General features: G+C 48.2%; 1 protein-coding gene across 3 annotated transcripts; it reads left to right on the top strand.

Annotated features, from left to right (window-relative positions):
* The first annotated feature begins 365 nt into the window (after window positions 1–365).
* On the top strand, window positions 366–18885 carry THAP4 (THAP domain containing 4). 3 transcript variants are annotated; one of them, XM_063166614.1, is made up of 6 exons: window positions 366–480; window positions 1334–2490; window positions 13104–13263; window positions 15153–15262; window positions 16248–16351; window positions 18553–18885. In XM_063166614.1, the coding sequence occupies exons 1-6, from the start codon at window positions 404–406 to the stop codon at window positions 18670–18672; spliced, it is 1728 nt and encodes a 575-aa protein (XP_063022684.1). In that variant the 5' UTR covers window positions 366–403; the 3' UTR covers window positions 18673–18885. The 3 variants fall into 3 exon arrangements, with proteins under 3 accessions (XP_063022684.1, XP_063022685.1, XP_063022686.1); XM_063166616.1 differs by lacking the exons at window positions 366–480; window positions 1334–2490 and adding exons at window positions 5334–5467; window positions 5794–5917; XM_063166615.1 differs by lacking the exons at window positions 366–480; window positions 1334–2490 and adding an exon at window positions 5325–5467.
* The last annotated feature ends 239 nt before the right edge of the window (window positions 18886–19124 follow it).

Raw genomic sequence — 19124 nt, 5'->3', positions numbered from 1 at the left:
GGCCCAGCCCCGCCCCTCCGTTCCCCGTGAGAGTAAGCCCTTCCACCATGCCCGCCCCACTCGGAGACGCCTTTCAGGGCTCGGCTGCCACGGACCGAGCGGCTCGTCGGGAGGCGGACGCCCAGCTGCGCCGACGAGGCAAGCGAGAGGCCCCGGGAGCGAACCCCCCTTTCCCCACCTACCTAGCGCCGTACAGCTGCAGCCCGGCCAAAATGGCGGCGGCCATGTGGCGGCCGCCATGTTGTGCCGTACAGAAACCCCTTCCCCACCGGCGAGGGGCGCCGGGGTGACCCGGCTCCGCCATCTTGCCGTACGGCGGCGCGGCGGGGCCGGGGCCGGGGCGGGGGCCGGGGCGGGGGCCGGGGCGGGCCCGGCCGGCCGAGGGCGGCGGCGGCGGTCGGAGATGGTGATCTGCTGCGCCGCCGCCAACTGCTCTAACCGGCAGGGCAAGGCGCGCCACGGCGCCGTCTCCTTCCACAGGTAAGGGCGGCCCGCCGCAAGTGCCGCGGCTGGGCCGCCCGCTCCCCGGTCCCAATCCCGCTCCCTTCCCCGGGCCCCCACGGCAGCGACCGCTCTTTGTTTCCCTCAGGGGAGACCGGCTCGGGGCTCCCGGATCGTGCAGCCCCGGGCGGGCAGCGGGAGCGCCCCTCGCCATGGGGCCGGGCCCTCCCGGCCTGTCACCCCGACCCTCCCCCGGTCCGTGCCCCGCCGCCTCAGCCCTCGCTGGGGATGCTGCCGGCCGTGAGTCCCCGGGAAAAGTCCCTGTCTCGGGAGTCCCATTGGAAACGGAGCCCGGCTCTCCTGCTCAGGGGCTTTCGTGTACTGCAGGCATTTCTACAGCTAATTAAATGTTATTAAGCACACTCGGTGTGAGCAGCAGCCGGGTTACGCTGGGCAGCGTGCTGGCTGAGCTGGGCGCTTTGGTGGTGGGCACATCCCCATTCCTTGGGGACAGGCTGTTTGTTCCTCCTGGGGCTGGTGAGCGGAGTAATGGATCGACTGCTGATGGAAATGGAAACAGCACCTTTGTGTCCTACGCTTGTTGTGAAGTGGAGCTGTTGACGCAGCGAATGAATATGAAATGTTTCAGACCAAAGTGAAATAATTCTTAAATGAGTGTAATTTCATTTGTAAATGAGCGTAACTTCCCAAAACACAACTTTCCCCAAAATCTCCTAAACCAAGCCGTCACCTTGGACTTGGTCACCTCAAAGGTCTTCTCCTACCTCAACAGTTCTATGATTCCATGGTTCTGCAATTCTTAAAGTACCAGCCCTTCTGATTCCCGAAATGTAGCTTGTTTTTTAGCGGGTTTTCTCTGTTCCCCTTTCAGATTCCCTCTGAAGGATTCGAAGCGCTTGATTCAGTGGCTGAAAGCTGTTCAGAGAGACAACTGGACTCCCACCAAGTATTCCTTTCTCTGCAGCGAGCACTTCACCAAAGACAGTTTCTTCAAGCGGCTGGAAGACCATCACCGCTTGCTGAAGCCCACTGCTGTCCCCACCATCTTCCAGCTGGTGGAGAAGAAGCACGGCAAGCTGGATTATGTCAGGAGCAGAAGGAAAATAGCCAGGCAGGTGCTGGTGAAGGATGGGGAGGCCCTGCAGGAGGGAGGCGGTGAGGTAGCACACAGGTCTCCATCTTCTGGCCAGGACTTCATGGTGATGCAAGGGACGAAAGAGATGGAGGAGGCCACTCTGAAAGAGGAAATAGGATCCGTGCCCAAGGAGGAGCAGGCCCTCCACAGCCAGCTGGACGGCCCTCGCAGAAGGACGTTAGGGGATCATTTGGGCACCAAGGCCGGGGTGCAGGTGAAGCCCGAGAGGTCTCCTGGCAAGGACTGTGCCAGGGGCAGCTGGGCAGGGAGCTGGGTGGCAGACAGGAGCGGCGTGTCCGTGGACGATTTCACCCCTCCGGCCTCCGGTGCCTGCAAGTTCATCGGCTCCCTGCACTCGTACAGCTTTTCCTCCAAGCACGCCAGGGAGAGGCCGTCTCTCCCCAAGGAGCAGCTAGAAAGGAAAAGGCCAAAGAGAGACGTGGAGCCCAGCTGCAGCAGCCAACCCTTGGGGCACGACAAGGCCGTCACTGAAGCGTCCCCGACGTCATCCCTCACGGCCACCCCCCAGAAACCCTCGCAGGGTCTGTCGGCGTCCCCGGCCGACCTGACCCCCCGTCCCGCCGCCGAGGCCGTGCTGGGGCGCAAGGGGGACACGGACGCCAACCCCATGTCCATCAACGAGGTGATCATGTCGGCCTCGGGCGCCTGCAAGCTCATCGACTCCCTGCACTCGTACTGCTTCTCCTCGCGGCAGAGCAAGAGCCAGGTGTGCTGCCTGCGCGAGCAGGTGGAGAAGAAGAACGGCGAGCTGAAGCTGCTGAGGCAGAGGATCAGCCGCTCCGACAGCCAAGTCAGGAAGCTCAAGGAGAAGCTCAATGAGATGAAGCGCAACACTTTCCCTTACTTGAACAGCCTGATATCCCAGGACTGTGGTCAGTATTGCCAGGGGTGCTGCACACTCAGGTGGAATTCCCTGCTTTCTTGAGTTGGGGGCTGTGAAAGGTGTGATGGGGAGAAGGTGTGACGCTCTGGGAAGGAGGAGTAGCAGCTTCTCTAACACCAATGGATACAGATTAAAACATTCACTCAGTGGGCCCACAAGTTAATTCTTACACCCCTAACCTTTCCAAGATGTGGAATCAGAATTTAGATTGTGGTGTTACAGGCAACTCTGTTCTTGAATTTATTTTCTTTTCTTTCTGAATTATTTTAACTTATTTGTGATACAGTGGCTCCTACTAGGATTTTCCTTCTTCCTTTGGCCATGCCTGTGATTTTTTTCTGGTGCTGTCCTAGCAGCAGGTATCTGGGAAATCTGTTATTGTCCTCAGTGGCATAAGAAATACTTTTGGTATTGGATTTCATATACTGCACTCAGTACTGAGGATACAGGAAATGCAAGTGAAGTGGGAGGTATCAAATATGACAATGTCATGAGGCACATTGAGGTCACAATTTGTGAGCAAATGTCTGATCCTTTCCTCCCTTGTAAGGCAGAAGAAGTCAGGAAACATAATAAAGCAGGGAGTGATGGAAGATACTTCTCTATCAATTACAAAAATAATAATTAAACATCATAAAGCACAGGGGAACTCAGAGAGGGATCAGGCCATGTAAAAAGTTTGTTACCTAGAAGTCAAATGAGGCCCTTCTTCTTCTTCAACAAAAAAAGTGTCTTTTAATGTACAATGTGTACACAGTGACTGATTGCAAGGTGCATTTCAGGGCAGGAGTTTGGGACCATCTAATGGTGGTGCGTGTGTGGCTGATGAGAAAACTTTGGGTTGCCTTGGGAAGGATTTGTGATGTGGGGCTTGCTTGGAGAAGTTGTCACCTGTGGAGGGTTGGTGTCTCCTGCTGGCTGATTCTCACCTTTCCTTTAGGAGAAACACTCCATGGCTTCTTCTGGGGATGTTGGGAAGTCAGAAAAGTGATGCTGGCATGGACAGCATGTTGTAGCATGGCCAACTTCCTCACTAGAGGAGGAAAGTAGACTCTAAAATTCATGAAGGTTGACACCCAGCACTACTTTTCCTATATGTATCTAATTTTTCACAATATGGGAAAACTCACACTTTTATTTGGGTGGAGAGGGGAAAAGTTTTGCCCTGGGAAATCAGCATAGTCTTGTTTGTACCTTCTGGTCTGTGTTTTTATATTGTTTAGGTGTCAAACTAAAGAAAATAACTAAATACAATTTTAGGGTTCCATAGTTGTCATTCATATATATACATATATTTATTTATACATTTATTTTAAAAGGGGTCTGCCTTTGTTGGAATACCTTCAATACTGAGATACTAATTGCAGAAAGAGTATCTTTAGAGATTTTTTTTTATTCTTGTAAGCACTATGATTTTTCTCCTTTTTCCCAAGATGAGTGTTTTCATAGATACATCTTTAAGAAGTGAAAATTTTATGTTCTTGTAAAGATATTTTTAATATATGAGTTACATACTCTATTTTATAAGGGAAAATGTAAGTTTTCCTAATGAACTGACCATTTCATTACCCATTCTCCCATCTTTTATCAACAAAATAGAGATCAGTGTATGAAAATGAACCATTTTGGCAGTTTTAGCTTGGCAGGATGGGAACTTTTTTAATGGGTTGGTTGGTGACTGACTGGCTTTTTAAAAATTTTTTTAGCTTCATCTTGGTGTTTTTCTGTTTTGGACTCTTTTTTTTGTGTGCTTGTAGTACCAGTTCATGGCAGTGAAAATAGCTGATGAAGTGCAGCCAGATGAGTCTGGTTCATGCCCAGGCACCAAGTTTTACTGTAACACAAAGCTGAGTTCAGAAAGGTTTTTCATATTCATAAAAATACATCAGGTAACACATTAGGTTAATAATAGTCTTTGTTAGCAGCCCTGTCTCAGTTGTCCCAGCTCATCAGATGTGTGGTTGAGGTGATGGCTTTAGCTGTGAACCTGAGCCTGCATATTTTTTTCTGCTGAAGGCAGTTCCTGGTGTGTAAGTACCAGCCTGGGCTGACCATGCAGGTTGTTACCTGTCTGCATCCCTCACCCTCAGCTGCTCCCACCAAATCCTGAGCACAAAACACCAACTTTAGGCCCACACCCACTCAGCAGGACTTCATTTCAGTGCTAGTTCTCACATATTTTCCTCTAATGAGCCCAATAAATTTCTGCTGGCTGTCTCCAAGCTGCAGCAGGCTGGGAAGAGCAGGTTTGTGCAGGGCTGCTGCCCAGCACTGCCTGCCAGCCACACTTGGGGCTGGGTGACTCAGGGTGCCCAAGTGGCTCCAGCTCCAGCTGTCACCATGTGCTTGAGGGCTGTTTCCCAACCTGTCTCACCCTGGTTTAGGAGAAGCCCCAGGCTGTCTACAGCACAGCTGAAATGGTGGCCTTTTCCATCTAAATTTTGAATTTAGGTGTTTGTTTGGTAGGAAAATATTTCTTTCTGCTTTATGAGGTCCATGGAGGCTGAGGAATGCTGCTGGTGGATGAGTGTGGTTAGGCACAGTGTGCCAGGCAGGACAGGGTGAGATGTGGCTTCTGGAGGATCACAGGATGCACTGGGAGAAATGATGGAGAGCCAGCAAACCACCAGAGATGTGTCCTGGAGAAGTCCTGGGTGTCCTGACAGCACTGTCTGACCTTCTTCTTCTGCATGAAGGTTTCACAGCTCTGCTGTGCTCACTCAGACAGGAGATCCCAGCAGCTCCTTCCACAGCACCACCTCCTCTTGCCTTGCCCCAGTTTGGTCTGGTTGCAAAACTACATCTCCCAGCAGGCAGCAGGATCAGTGTTTTACCCAAACATGAGCTCACTTCCCTCTTGGCCATCTTGGCACCCTGCACAGAGAGCTTTCTGGGGCAGGGGGGGGCTGCAGGTACAGCAAATAGCAAAATATCTGCAAACATGGCTGGGCATGGAGCAGACACAGGTAGGATTCCATGGCATTTGAGTTTCAGGTAAAACTTGGAATTCAGCTGTTTGGGGGTATGAGGAGCCTCTTCCATGCTGCATGTCTGTTTTCATGAAGGTCATATTAAAGGCAGGAGAGTTTGCAAAATGAGTTCATGTGAAAAACGGTTAGAACTTTACTAGGAATCAGTGGGAAATCTGGCTTGGATTTGTCTTTAAGTACCTGTGCAAAGCCAGTGTAGAAATGGGGTCATTTACAGTTTTACATGCAAATGAGGCATAGTTGGCAAACTTTGGGCAAGCAGAATAACAGAGCACTTAATGCATGGTTTTGTGCTGAGGCAGAGTCCTGAGACCTGGCCTGTGGGGCCTGAAGTGGTGGCAACAGATTTCATTCATGCTGCAGAAAAGGAAAAGCAAAATCCCATTCCTGACTGGCAATGAGAAATGGGATTGTGCATGGCTGGAGGTGCTGTGCTTTCATCTGAGTGGGGATTGAGCATGGTTGGAGGTGCTGTGCTTTCATCTGAGTGGGATTGAGCATGGTTGGAGGTGCTGTGCTTTCATCTGAGTGGGATTGAGCATGGTTGGAGGTGCTGTGCTTTCATCTGAGTGGGATTGTGCATGGCTGGAGGTGCTGTGCTTTCATCTGAGTGGGGATTGTGCATGGTTGGAGGTGCTGTGCTTTCACCTGGATGAGGGTTGTGCATGGTTGGAGGTGCTGTGCTTTCACCTGGATGTGGATTGTGCATGGTTGGAGGTGCTGTGCTTTCATCTGAGTGGGATTGATCATGGTTGGAGGTGCTGTGCTTTCACCTGGATGTGGATTGAGCATGGTTGGAGGTGCTGTGCTTTCATCTGAGTGGGATTGTGCATGGTTGGAGGTGCTGTGCTTTCACCTGGCTGGGGATTGAGCATGGTTGGAGGTGCTGTGCTTTCACCTGGCTGGGGATTGTGCATGGTTGGAGGTGCTGTGCTTTCATCTGAGTGGGATTGAGCATGGTTGGAGGTGCTGTGCTTTCATCTGAGTGAGGATTGAGCATGGTTGGAGGTGCTGTGCTTTCATCTGAATGGGGATTGAGCATGGTTGGAGGTGCTGTGCTTTCATCTGAGTGAGGATTGAGCATGGTTGGAGGTGCTGTGCTTTCACCTGGATGTGGATTGTGCATGGTTGGAGGTGCTGTGCTTTCATCTGAATGGGGATTGAGCATGGTTGGAGGTGCTGTGCTTTCATCTGAATGGGGATTGAGCATGGTTGGAGGTGCTGTGCTTTCACCTGGCTGGGGATTGTGCATGGTTGGAGGTGCTGTGCTTTCATCTGAGTGGGATTGAGCATGGTTGGAGGTGCTGTGCTTTCACCTGGCTGGGGATTGTGCATGGTTGGAGGTGCTGTGCTTTCATCTGAGTGGGATTGAGCATGGTTGGAGGTGCTGTGCTTTCATCTTAGTGAGGATTGAGCATGGTTGGAGGTGCTGTGCTTTCATCTGAGTGGGGATTGAGCATGGTTGGAGGTGCTGTGCTTTCATCTGAGTGAGGATTGATCGTGGTTGGAGGTGCTGTGCTTTCATCTGAGTGGGATTGATCATGGTTGGAGGTGCTGTGCTTTCATCTGAGTGAGGATTGATCGTGGTTGGAGGTGCTGTGCTTTCATCTGAGTGAGGATTGATCATGGTTGGAGGTGCTGTGCTTTCACCTGGCTGACAAGGACTGGACCAGTAAGGGGCTGGTGTCCAGCTCAGCTTGAAACTGAAATGTGTCTGAGGGGTCACAGAGATGTTCTGTCAGGAAAATTGCCTCCACCAGGGCAGGCACTGCTAGCCTGGCAGTTGCATGTTAACTTGGAGCTAGATTTTGGAAGAAAACTGCTTTTATTCTCAGACAGTTTGTGGTAGTTTTTGTGCCCTGTCTGGGGTGGAAATGGCTGGGGTAGAAAACTGGTCTGTAGGGTGAGCATTGCAAAGAACAAGAGAGCCATAAAGTAAACTGAGAGTGAGATAAGGAGTAGAAATATGTGTGCACAGGGCTGAATCCATGGCAGGAGGTATCTTGAGAGATTTCACTTGGGTGGGAGGTGAACTGTTTTGTGCTCAGCATGGTGCAGGCACACCAGCTTTGGGACTTGGTTGAGGGTGGTGGCTCTTTGACCTCCCCCTTGGAGAGAAAGGCAGTTGGAAGGGAGCAAACAAGACTTTTTGCACTGCTGTTGGTTGGGTTTTTTTCAGTGGGATGGTCTTGTTCTTTCCAGTTTTTTTTTTTTTGTTTTGTTTTTTTTTTGGGTTTTTTTTTTGCCTAATAGTCTATAGAGTTTGTGCATTAAGCATTTAATTTTGCAGTGAGTTGGCAATGACTCACAACAAAAACCCAGCTTGCAGCTAGGAAGCAATGAAACAGCAAACTAAGGAAAACTCGAGAGAAAGTCAGGCTGAGCTCAGGTAGGGTGTTTGGTTTCTCGTGATAGAGTAGAATTTAAAAAAATATTTAAATATTTTCTCTGTGTTATGTAAAGCAGAACTCTGGCAATGACTGCAGGCAGCGGAGCATTACCACCTTGGAACTTGGCTAGGAAATTAATTACTGAGTGTGAATATAATGCCATTTCCAGCTTTTGGAGCAGAGATGGGATGATCTGTTCAACAGCTGATCTGCTGACACACCTGGTGGGATGCATCTTTCTTGGGGGAGAAAGTTCTAGCACAGGAGCTGGGAGAGCTTGTTGATAGGGCCTTAAACTAGCTTGGAAAGGGGAAAGGGACAAAACCAGGGTCAACAGGGAAGAGCAATGGGCTGGAGTCCCTAAACTTGAGGGAAGCAGCACTAATAGGATCCCTGAATCTGCATCACCAGGTGCTGGTCACAGTGCACCACACCAGAAATGTCTCTGCATTAGTGCACCCAGCAGGAGGGACCAGTGAGGAGCTTTGGCCCAGTCTCAGAGATCTGGCATCAGTGGAACCTGGTGGGAGTTTTCCCTGTGACTGGAGTGCCCTGAGGGACAGTTCCAGGCTCCTCAGGAGGGACAGAGGGGTGGCACTGTGTGTGACAGAAGGGTTGGAGTGTCAGGAGCTCACAATTGGCAATGGCACAGTTGAGAACCTTTGGATAAGAATCAAAGGGCAAACAAATAATGCAATTTCACTGTGGGAGTCTGCTCTGGACCTCCCAGCCAGGATGATGACACTGACAAATTATTCCTTGAGGAATTAAGGGATGATTCCAAGTCAGCTGCCCCAGGGGACTTCAACCTGCCAGGAATTAAGTGGGAGCATCCCACAGCTGGTACAGCCTGGGCCAGGAGGCTCCTAAAACACCTGCATGACAACTTTATGGAGCAGGTCCTCAGGGAGCTGACTTGGAAGATGATCTTCATCTCCTGCTTGTCATCAGAGAGGATCTCATGAGCAAAGTGAACTTTGAGACCACAGAGCCATCACCAAATCTCTGGTGACAGGAAGAAAAGTGCCTGAAAAACCTCAACTCTGGCCATGAAACCTCAGGCTGCTCAGGGAATTAATGAGTAAGGTGCCCTGGGAAATGTTTCTGCTGAGGTCAGTGCTGGTCACTTTTAAACATCATCTCCTAAGGGCACAGGAACAGCAATTCCTAAATGTCAGAAGGCAAGCAGGTGAGGCAGAAGGCTTGGGATTTCTCTTGGAAATAAGATGGAATGGTGGAAGATGCCCAGTGGAAGCAAGGTCAGGTAATGTGGGAAGGACACAGAGGTGTTGCTCCCCACTGTATGAAAATTCATACAGGCAAAGCTCAATTGAAGTCAAAGCTGCCAAAACTGCAAAGAAAAATATTTTTTTCCAAATATATAAATGGCAAAAAGCAGTTTAGAAATAGCATTGCCCTGATCAAGGATGAGGATGGTCACCTCACAAACAGGGACAAGGACAAGGCAAAGGTGTTTAATGCTTTCTTTTAAACCCAGTTAGCAACTGTGCTGGAGGAAGAATTTCAGGGAACTGCCAGGTTGATGCTGCAGACCCCTCACTTAGAAGACTCAGGGATTTTGTTTTGGGGATTTTTGGTGAGTTTTTTATTATTGTTGTTGTTGTTGTTTGTATAATTCATTCCCTCAAGTTTTCTGTAGGAAGTGTTCCCCAGCCAGCTGAAGGAAATGGGTTAGCTGCCTTGTTAGCAACCAGCTGGCCCCTCACTGATAAAGCTGTGTAGAATTTGTGCCAGCTTAGCTTTCTGTGCCAGGGATCCCACTCAGAAGCAGGGAGAACTCAGCATCTCCTGGTGCAAAGCCTGGACAGCCAGTTCCAGTGCAGGGTGGAATTTGGCTTGGACACTTTCTGGGGATGGAAAAGATGTAGGAACAGTCTGTGAGTTTGGAGGGGTGGAGCAGGGGCAGGTGTTGAAATAGAACTGACCTGTGTGCTCAGGGCCTGGGTTGTGGCCTGAGTGACTTCCTGAAGGAAAGAGATCAAGGTGATCAGGTTGCTGATGGGTGTGTGGTTTTGTTTCATGAGTGTTGTGTGAGATCTTCTAGAACCACAGGATGGTTTGGGATGAAGGGACCTTAAAGCTCATCTTGTTCCAGCCCCCTGCCATGGGCAGGGACAACTTCCACCTCACCAGGTTGTAGAGGAATGGGGTCTTGGAGATGCTGGGTCCCTAATGGCTTCCAGGAAGTGCAGAAGGTGACTCCAGGAATGTTTTTGTAAAGAAAGAGGATGCAGAGAGAGCTTCCCTGTTAGAAGGCAAAAGAGGAGCTGTGCTTATGAATGCAAGAGAATCTGCATTTAAGAGCACCCCCTCTGAGTGTGAAGCTTTAAGTGTGCAGAAGGGTGACCAGGGTCTCTTCTTGTGCTGCAAATTCTCAGATGTCATTTGCATTCTTGATACTATCGTACACTTACCTGTTAAGCCATTAAGTGGGGTTTTGTCAAAATTAGTGGGGTTTTTGTAAAAATGATGTGCCAGGAGTTTAGACCTTTAAAAGGGATATACAGGCTCCTTCATCAGTGTCTTGACAGTGACTGTATCTATAAACCTGAAATTTGAAACAAAGCAGCTCAGCATAGAACTTCTTGTTGCTACAATAGTCTTGCATTTATTTACCTGCCCCAACCATGACATAAAAAAAGCAAATTGCTTTTCAAATAGCTGTGGGTTTCGTTGTTTTTTTTTTTTTTTTTTTTTTTCTGGTGGATTCAATCAGACTCTCTCCTGTCTGCCTCCCCTCTTCCTTTTCCACTCTTCCAGCCAGGAAGGAAAAAATTCTTAGTGCACCAGTGAGAGCCCAACACTGAAGGTAAGAAGAGCATGGGATGAGATCAGGATGTCTGCACCCACCACACTTCACTGAGCCCCTGGTCTTTACTCACTTCTGCTGCTCTTGACTTTTCCAAGCCACATGAGAATTAAAGAGCTCTTTAGCTTTGCTGCCATCTAGGTAGTTTAGAAAAGTAATAATGATCATTTGGCTGTGCTGTTTGCCCAAGTGTCAGAGACTTCAGGATGTACAGTTCCATCTTCACTTCTCAGCTGGCTGCAATTCCAGCCCTTTGGAGGTGAGACCAGCTCAGGCACCTCCAGCCAGGCTGGGTGCTGCACAGCAAGGCAGTGGGATGGTGGAAATGGCTTCCCTTGGCTTCTCTTGGTTTATAATCAAGTCTAAAGAGTGGGAATGGCTACAGCCATTCCTTTCATCTGTTGTTTGGATGCTTTTCCTGAAGTGCAAGCAGCAGAAAGTGAAGTGCCCTATGAAAGCACTGTGGTGACAGAAACTGTCCTGCTCCTGGCATGCTGACCCAGGAGAGGGCAGCAGCAGCCCAGGCTGCAGGCTCCTGCAGCTTTTCCAAAGCTTTGCTTTTCACTTCCATCATGGGAAATGAGCCTGCAAAGAGCTTGAAAAGAAATGCAGCAGAGAGTGAAAGGCAAACATCAGCTGGAGGGAGGAGCAGTATGCTGCTTATCCACAGAACTGTGTGTTCCCCTCATGGAACTGCAAAGGTGAGTACAAGGAGATGCTGTGCAGTACACTGACACTGCTGCACAGGTTTGGGAACCCCTTTCCAAGTCCTGGGGACTGCACAGTCTGCCAGGGTGTTCTACAGATCCTGGCTCTGATGCTGTGGACCTCTATCACTGACTTCCTAGTGAGCTCTCATGTTTCCTCATGTTGCTTCCCTTGCAAAATACTTCAGGATAGAGCAAAGCAAGTAGCAGCACTTTGCTGACGTGGGCTGGCTTTTCACACCTGCTGTCTGTGGGAGAATGGGTACCACAAGTGGTCTCTTTACCCAGGAAAGCTGCTCTTCCTTCTCCTCTGGCACTGCAGGTGTGGACTGTCCTTCCTCCTTGCTCAATCTTTTAGCCTGACATTTCATAAAGAGCACAGTGAAACTCAGACTGGTCAAGCAAATTTTGGCCACAGCTTTACTCTTAGGTTGTGATTTCTGCCTGCAGTTTAGTCTGTGCCCTTTAGATCAGCCAGGCAGCTTGTTCTTGTATTCTTGATCTCTAGGTGTGGAAACACCCCCCTGCAGCACCCACCTTGCCAGGATGAAATATTTCTGCCATGTGGGGGAAGAGGCCATGCTTTAAGCTTACTTCAATCATATTTCTCTGCATAACAGACTACTGAGAGTAGCAGGCAGCCTGTTTGTGTGGGAATCCATCTTTTCCAACATCCCATGGGTGATGTTTTGCTTTCCCTACTTACACCTTAGTAATGGATCTGCTCTGCTCTTCACCTGGCTTTAAATTGTCTGTCTCCATTTTTCTGATGTATTTTTTTCAGGTCACAGCCTCTGAAAGTAAAATGCAAAACTGTTTATCAAAACTCTCCTACAACACCAAGCCTGATACAGTTCAAGAAGCATTTGGACAATGCTCCCAGGCACATGGTGTGACTCTTTGGCATGGTCCTGTGCAGGGCCAGTAGTTGGACTTGGTGATCCTTGTGGGTTCCTTCCAGCTCATCTTATTCTGTGGTTCTGTAAAATGATTTGTTAAAGAAGTTTTAACTTTGTGAAATAGGCCTTGGTTGCTTTTTCATAACTGCAGTGACAAAGGGAAGTGTCTTTCTCTTTCGTTTACTCTTTGCCTTACAGGCACCCAGGTATTTTTAAGATGTTTGCATTAGTCCAGAGCCTTAGTAGAACAGCTTCTGAATGATCCTTCCTTGTCTCTTTGTACAAGTTCAGGCCATTGTTAACCTCTTAAAAAATACTATAGCCAAACTTTGATCTTGAATATGCACACAGCCTGATTTTCTTTTGAAATGAGGACTCATTTCCTGAGCCTCTGAAACAAACAGGAACAGTGTGTGCTCAGTGCTTGAGAGAGATTAGCCCGGAGTGTTAGAGGCTTCATTATCATTTAATGATTATTCTTTGTGCTGAGCTTTCAGTCATCTTCTTCCCTGCATGTGGCTGGGAGTGGGATTTTCTTTCAGATCAAGCTACAGAGAGGAGTCAGAAATGGACCCACCTGTAAGAGTGCTCTCTGTGTGAAAACAGACCCACTTTCCATGACTCCCCCTTGGAGCTGGCACTGCTCTGAACAAAAGCATTCCTGTGGTGTTGAACCATTTCTGAGGTGTTCTGTGTTCACCTTCAGCCAGCTGGAGGCAGCTCACAGCAGCCTGCAGAGCACAGATCCCTGAGTTTTCCTTCTTCCTTCTGTCTTTTGCTCCACAGAGACTCCCCAGCTGAACCCTGTGATGGAACCCCTGTCCTGGATGCTGGGCACCTGGCTCTCAGACCCACCAGGAGATGGCACCTTCCCTACAATGAAGCCCTTCCAGTACCTGGAGGAAGTGCACATCTCTCACGTGGGACAGCCCATGCTCAACTTCTCGTAAGTCAGGGGATCTGCCAGGCTTGGCAGCAGCTCCTGGATTGGAGCAGCCGTGGATTTGTTGGCTGGGTTTCTTTTCCAGTGGCAAAGAACAGAAATTTTCACCTTAATTCATCAAAGTACATAAATTTCCACCTCATTTTCAAAACGAGATGATGCTGTGGTGTGTGACTGCATGGTCTAACTTTGATTTTCCTTGAAAATTTGTGATTAATTAGCATTACAAATGCCAATTACAGTGGCCCATGAAGGGTAATTTTAGATGATTAGCTTTAAGGCATTTACAACATAGTGTGGCAAAAGCTGATAGGCCAAGAAATGCTTATAATATATTGTAATTAAGAAATAGCTTCTGATTGAGATAGCATGAGTTATAACATCTGTATTGTCTCACCCTTCACATTAAACTGAAAACGGAATAAAAGTTTTTAAAACACCTCTCAGTTGCCCCATCTCTGAGTCAGAAGAGGGCATAATCTGACAAAAACTTGTGATTAATTGGCATTCTGTGTGAAATTCCCACATAGAATAAATGGAGGAGCTGTGACATGGCTACCAGGTGTCTCCATTTTAAGCTGTCGTCCTCAGTTTTCACCACTGTGGAAATCTGAGAAAAATTAGTGCTTGTCAAACAGGAGGCAGGTAGCTTAACTACTTGCTTTGGCTTCAAGTGGTTGTTCTAAGAAAAATCAAAAGAAATCTTGAGGGAGGGAAGTGACAAGTTGGCTGCTGCTCAGTAGTGCTCCAGTGTTCCTTCAGCAGGGGTGAGTTGGAAAGTGTGTTGCTTTGAAAACCAAGAAAAGAAGAATTACAAGATGCAAGTGCTGTGTGAGAGATGCCCTGTGTTCCTGGAGTGTGCTGGAGCTGCCAGCTCAGCCTGGGACTGCTTTAGTCCAGTTTCCAAAAGAAACAAAGCTCTGACAGTCTTGCTCTGGCTGCACCTCCCTCCCCAGCTTGGGAACAGTTCCTTATTTGAGTCACCTTTTTCTTTTTGCTCCTCCTTTTCTTTGTGTCAAGAAGTTACAGACCTGTGAGCTGTTGAGCTTTAGGAAGCACCTGGAAAATAGGCAGGACAATCCCTGTATCCCTTAAATGCTCCAAGCACTGAAAACTGCCTGATTTAAGTTTGTTTTTTCTTTGAAAAGTATAATCACCCATCTTATGGGGGACCAAACCTACAGTTCTTAAGGCATCCTGAAGAATAAGTAAGAGTCTGAGCTGAATTTGTTATCTTTTTGAAGGAAGTGATGGGAGAAATATGTCTGCTCTGTTGCTTTCTACAGCAAGGAATATACAGACAAAACAACTTTTCCAGGTGTAAAAACTAAATAAAGATGATACAGTAATTCCAGATATTTATTTGAGAAAAGGAAGTTTTTGAGACACAGGTGGCTTCAGCATCTGTGTAACATCTGAGAGGTTTCTGAGCTAGTTCTTAGAAAGAGCCAGGGGTCATGGAAAGTCCAAAGCTTGAACTTGAACTTAAGGACTTAAGTCTTTAAGTTTAAGTTGACTTAAAGACTTCAACTTCAAGACTTAAAGGCTTGAACTTAAAGGCTTGAACTTAAAGGCTTGAACTTAAAGGCTTGAACTTAAAGGCTTGAACTTAAAGGCTTGAACTTAAAGGCTTGAACTTAAAGGCTTGAACTTAAAGACTTGAACTTAAAGACTTGAACTTAAAGGCTTAACTCCAGCTTTAAGAAATAGCTGTGCCTCTGTAAAGTAACCATATTTCTCCAGGTTTTCATCTCTCAACTGTGAACTGCTGTCAGTCTTTTACACTTCAAAGAATACTGCAGGCACTCATGGGGTTAAATAAGAGGAAAACAGGCCAGAAAATGTCTTTTGAGTGCAAAACCCATGAGATTTGTGCTCTGGTTTGCCCTCAGGTTCAACGCCTTCCACCCGGACACCAGGAAGCCCATGCACCGGGAGTGCGGCTTCATCCGCCTCAAACCCGACACTAACAAGGTGGCCTTCATCAGTGCCCAGAACACAGGTACACTCCTCATACCCACTCTGGGGAAAAGTAGAGGTTCTTACCCTGCTGGGCCATTTCATCACTTTTTCAGACAGTTCTTGCACCTCTGATGGTTTTATTTAATTAATTTTTCCCTGTCGGAATCGCTGCTCTTTGGTGCTGAACACACAGTGGTTCCTAAACTAAGGGAGCCTCCCAGTGTGTGGGGGTTTGAGAAAATTCTTGGCACCTCTCACAGTTTTATTTAATTAATTTTTCCTGTCAGAATCACTGCTCTTTGGTGCTGGACCCTCAGTGGTTCCCAAATTAGGAGAGCCTCCCAGTGTGTGGGTGCAGCACCTTGGTACTTCTTGCTTTATGGGGACTGAATGAGAGAGGACCACATCTCAGTAATTATGAGTGAAAGTGTTAAACCCCAGTTGATGCTGAAGTTTGCATCTAAAATGACAGATTTGAAGGGAGGAGTGCCAGTTGTGCTGTGACACTCATGCTACACAGTATGAATAAGTCCAGCTTTCCATGTCTGAGGTTGTGTGGATCTGCAGTTGTCAATAAATAAAATTAATTAGGGCAAATAAAACCATTCTCCACAGGGAGGGCTGGTCTGTTAAGCAGCCTAATAGAGCATGGAATGGTTTGGGTTGGAAGGAACCTTAAATCTCATTGCACCTCCCTGCCATGGTCAGGGACACCTTCCACCAGACCAGGTTATTCCAAGCCCTGTCTGACCAGACTTTGAACACTTCCAGGGATGGGGCAGCCACAGCTTCTCTGGCCTCACCACCCTCACAGGGAAGAATTTCTTCCCAATATCTAACCTAAATTTCTCCTCTTACAGATTAAAAACTTCTTCCTTGTCCTGTCCTTATCTGAATGCGTAAAAAATCCTTCTTCCTCTTTTTTATAAGCTTCCTCTTAAGTACTGAAAGGTCAAAATAACAATTGTGACATGCTTAAATAACCTTTGCAGCCTAATAATATGTGTGCCTTTGCTCTTCCCTAGGTCTGGTGGAGGTGGAGGAAGGGGAGGTGAATGGACAAGAGCTGTCTATAGCTTCTCACTCCATAGCCAGGATCTCCTTTGCCAAGAAGCCCCATGTAGAGCAGGTGAGTGCACACAGAGTGAGCCATTCCTATAGCACTGCTTGTCCCAGGAGGAGTCTGGTTGAGAGGATATGTTATTTAGCATGCTTTAATTACAGAATGCCATCAGAGGTTCTTGGAAGTACTGCATGCCATCCTGGCTTATTTCTGTAAGTGCCTTCAGAACAGATTTTGTACATTATGAGACCCAGAGGGATCATTATGATAAAAACTGACGGGCTGGATGAGACCAGCTAACCCAGAATCCTGTCTCCAGAATGGCCAGTAGCAGGTCCTTAGGGAAGAAAAGAGGAAAGTCTTGTCTAAATACTCTTTTATGGCAGTGGGATTAGTTATTAATGCTGGTTTTCTGGGTTGATTGCAGTATGAGGATGCAATTTAAGGTATGGTCAGTACTGGGCCTCATGAGGATATTTCAGGAACACCTGCAGTTCTTGCTCTGTACTTTTCAGAGCATTCAGACCTTGCTCTGGGCTCTTTTCCCCTCTGTGGCTGCAGGGTGGGGCTGGCTCTTGCTGTCAGCTCCACCTTTGGTTGGCTGCTTTTGGGGGTTTGACTTTTTGGGTGTGTAGTGGGGGTTTGTTGATACATCTGGAGGGGTACAGCCAGCTGTGAGTGCAGTGGCACTGCTGGAGTCAGTGTCAGAGGCATCCTGAGGTCACCTCTGGAGGTGTCACTGTCACATCTGAAGCTGTGGTGGCTGAGACAAGCTCTCACAGCCTGGTTTTTGTGTGCTGTAAAACTTACCCTTAGACAGCAGAGAGCACAAGTTTGTGCAGATGTAGACAAAAATTTGATTTGCTTACACAGATAGTGTCCTAACTTTGGGAAGTCCCATCTCCCCTGCCTTTGGGTGCATGTTTTCAGGTTTCCTCTTTCCCAGGAACAGCTGTAGTGCCTCCTTCCCGTAGCAAAGTAAATTAGATCCTGTGGGTGTCAGCAGGGAGGCAGAGCTCTGGATTGCAAACATTTAAATTAAAGGGACTGTCCTCTGAGTTGCTGCCTGAGCTGTGGGCAGATAGACTGGCAGGAGGAGAGGGCAAAGCACAGAAAGCCAGCAGATATATTCCTAATTGGGGGCTCCAAGGCTGGCCTTGGCTGGAAGAAGGAAGGAAGCTCTAGGATTAGAGATCTGTGCTCATCTGGCACCTGTGGGAAGCTCAGGCCCAGGGACTGGTCCTAGTGCGTGTCTGGGTGTGGAATGAGAGGAGTTGTCAGGAAACCAACTCCAGAGCCTTTTCTCCTTCACCAAGAGCAGCTTAAATTACCTGTGGAAACAAAGAGGCCACAGTTTTGTGAGAAGGACATGTGTGCTGCTGCTGGAGTTGCTCATTTTGAGAAAACTTCACCATATTGTTGCATTCCTGGTGGAAAGTGATTCAGGGTGGCTGTGGCTTGGCTGAGCTCTCACTGAGGGAGGAAGGCTCATTTCCTGCACCAGGCTGTCATGAGTGATTCAGGTTGCTCGAAGAATCACCTTTAAAGGTGTTATCAATGCAGATTTAATACAAATTTGTGAAAGCACAGCTTAATGAAATTATGGCAAGGTTCCCTCTGTTGCTGCTCGTGGATGAGAAGGGGCAAGGACAACCTCCTTTCTTTATTGGATGCAGGGGGAATATGCAGGAGAAGAGGAGGCTGAGGGGAGACCTCATCATCCTCTGCAACTCCCTGAAAGGAGGTTATAGCCAGGTGGGGGTTGTTCTCCTCTCCCAGGCAACCAGTGACAGGACAAGAGGACACAGGCTTGAGCTGCACCAGGGGAAGGTTAGGCTGCACATTAGGAATAAGCTGTTCACAGAAAGGGTGATTGAGCATTGGAAGGGGCTGCCCAGGGAGGTGAAATGGTGCAGTCACTGTCCTTGGAGGTGTTTAAGAAGAGCCTGGATGTGGCACTCAGTGCCATGGTTTAGTTAATAAGATGGAATTAGGTCATGGGCTGGACTTGGTGGTCTCAAAGGTCTTTTCCAACTCAGTTAATTCTGTGAACATGCCTTGTTCCATGGGTAATGGGCTTGGAGCTGGTGTTGTGGAGAAGGCTGCTTTCTTTAGGAGACAAACCTCCTTGTTCATTTGCCTGCTGTAGCGAGGATATCCTTGAGCAGGCAGGTGGATGGCAAAGGGAAGAAAGCCCAGGTAAGGCATTCACCTTGTGGACACTCATTGCTTGATTTCCTTATTTCTTTTCCTCCCCCCTGGTTTAGATTACCAGAAAATTCAGGCTCAATTCCGATGGGAAACTCGAACAAACTGTCTCAATGGCAACCACTACGCAGCCCATGACTCAGCACTTACACATCACCTACAAGAAGGTGACACCCTGACACCAGGAGTGCTGGGTCACCTCCCTGAGGGCAAGGAGCAAGGACATCATGCACCAAGAGCAGCAGCAGCTCAGGAGCACAGCATGGCAGACCCCAGAGCTGGCTGCCTGTGCTCATCCCTTGGGCCCCAGAGCTGCCTGTCCTGAGAATGTTACTCAGATGTTTCTGTAATGGTATATAAAAAAAAAAACAAATAAAAAGCTTTTATTTTTATGGCTGTGTCTTTGCTGTGACTGCAAGGTAGTGCTCATGGAGGGACTTTGTGCTGCCTCATCATCAGTAGGTGTTGGGGTGGAGATCCAGCCTCCTGGACAGCCTGGAGAATTTTGGGGGAGCCACAGGTTCTGGAATGGGTTTGCACTGCAGGGAAAGACCCTGAAAACTGCAGAGCCTGTCCAATGAAACTTGGCTTGAATATCAAGAGGGAGCACCTACACCTTGCTTTGGGAGTT

This window comes from Melospiza melodia, chromosome 12 (assembly GCF_035770615.1).
Source record: "Melospiza melodia melodia isolate bMelMel2 chromosome 12, bMelMel2.pri, whole genome shotgun sequence".
Lineage (NCBI taxonomy): Eukaryota > Metazoa > Chordata > Aves > Passeriformes > Passerellidae > Melospiza > Melospiza melodia.
Note: the sequence above shows the minus strand (reverse complement) of the source record. Positions and strands in the feature narration are given on the sequence as shown.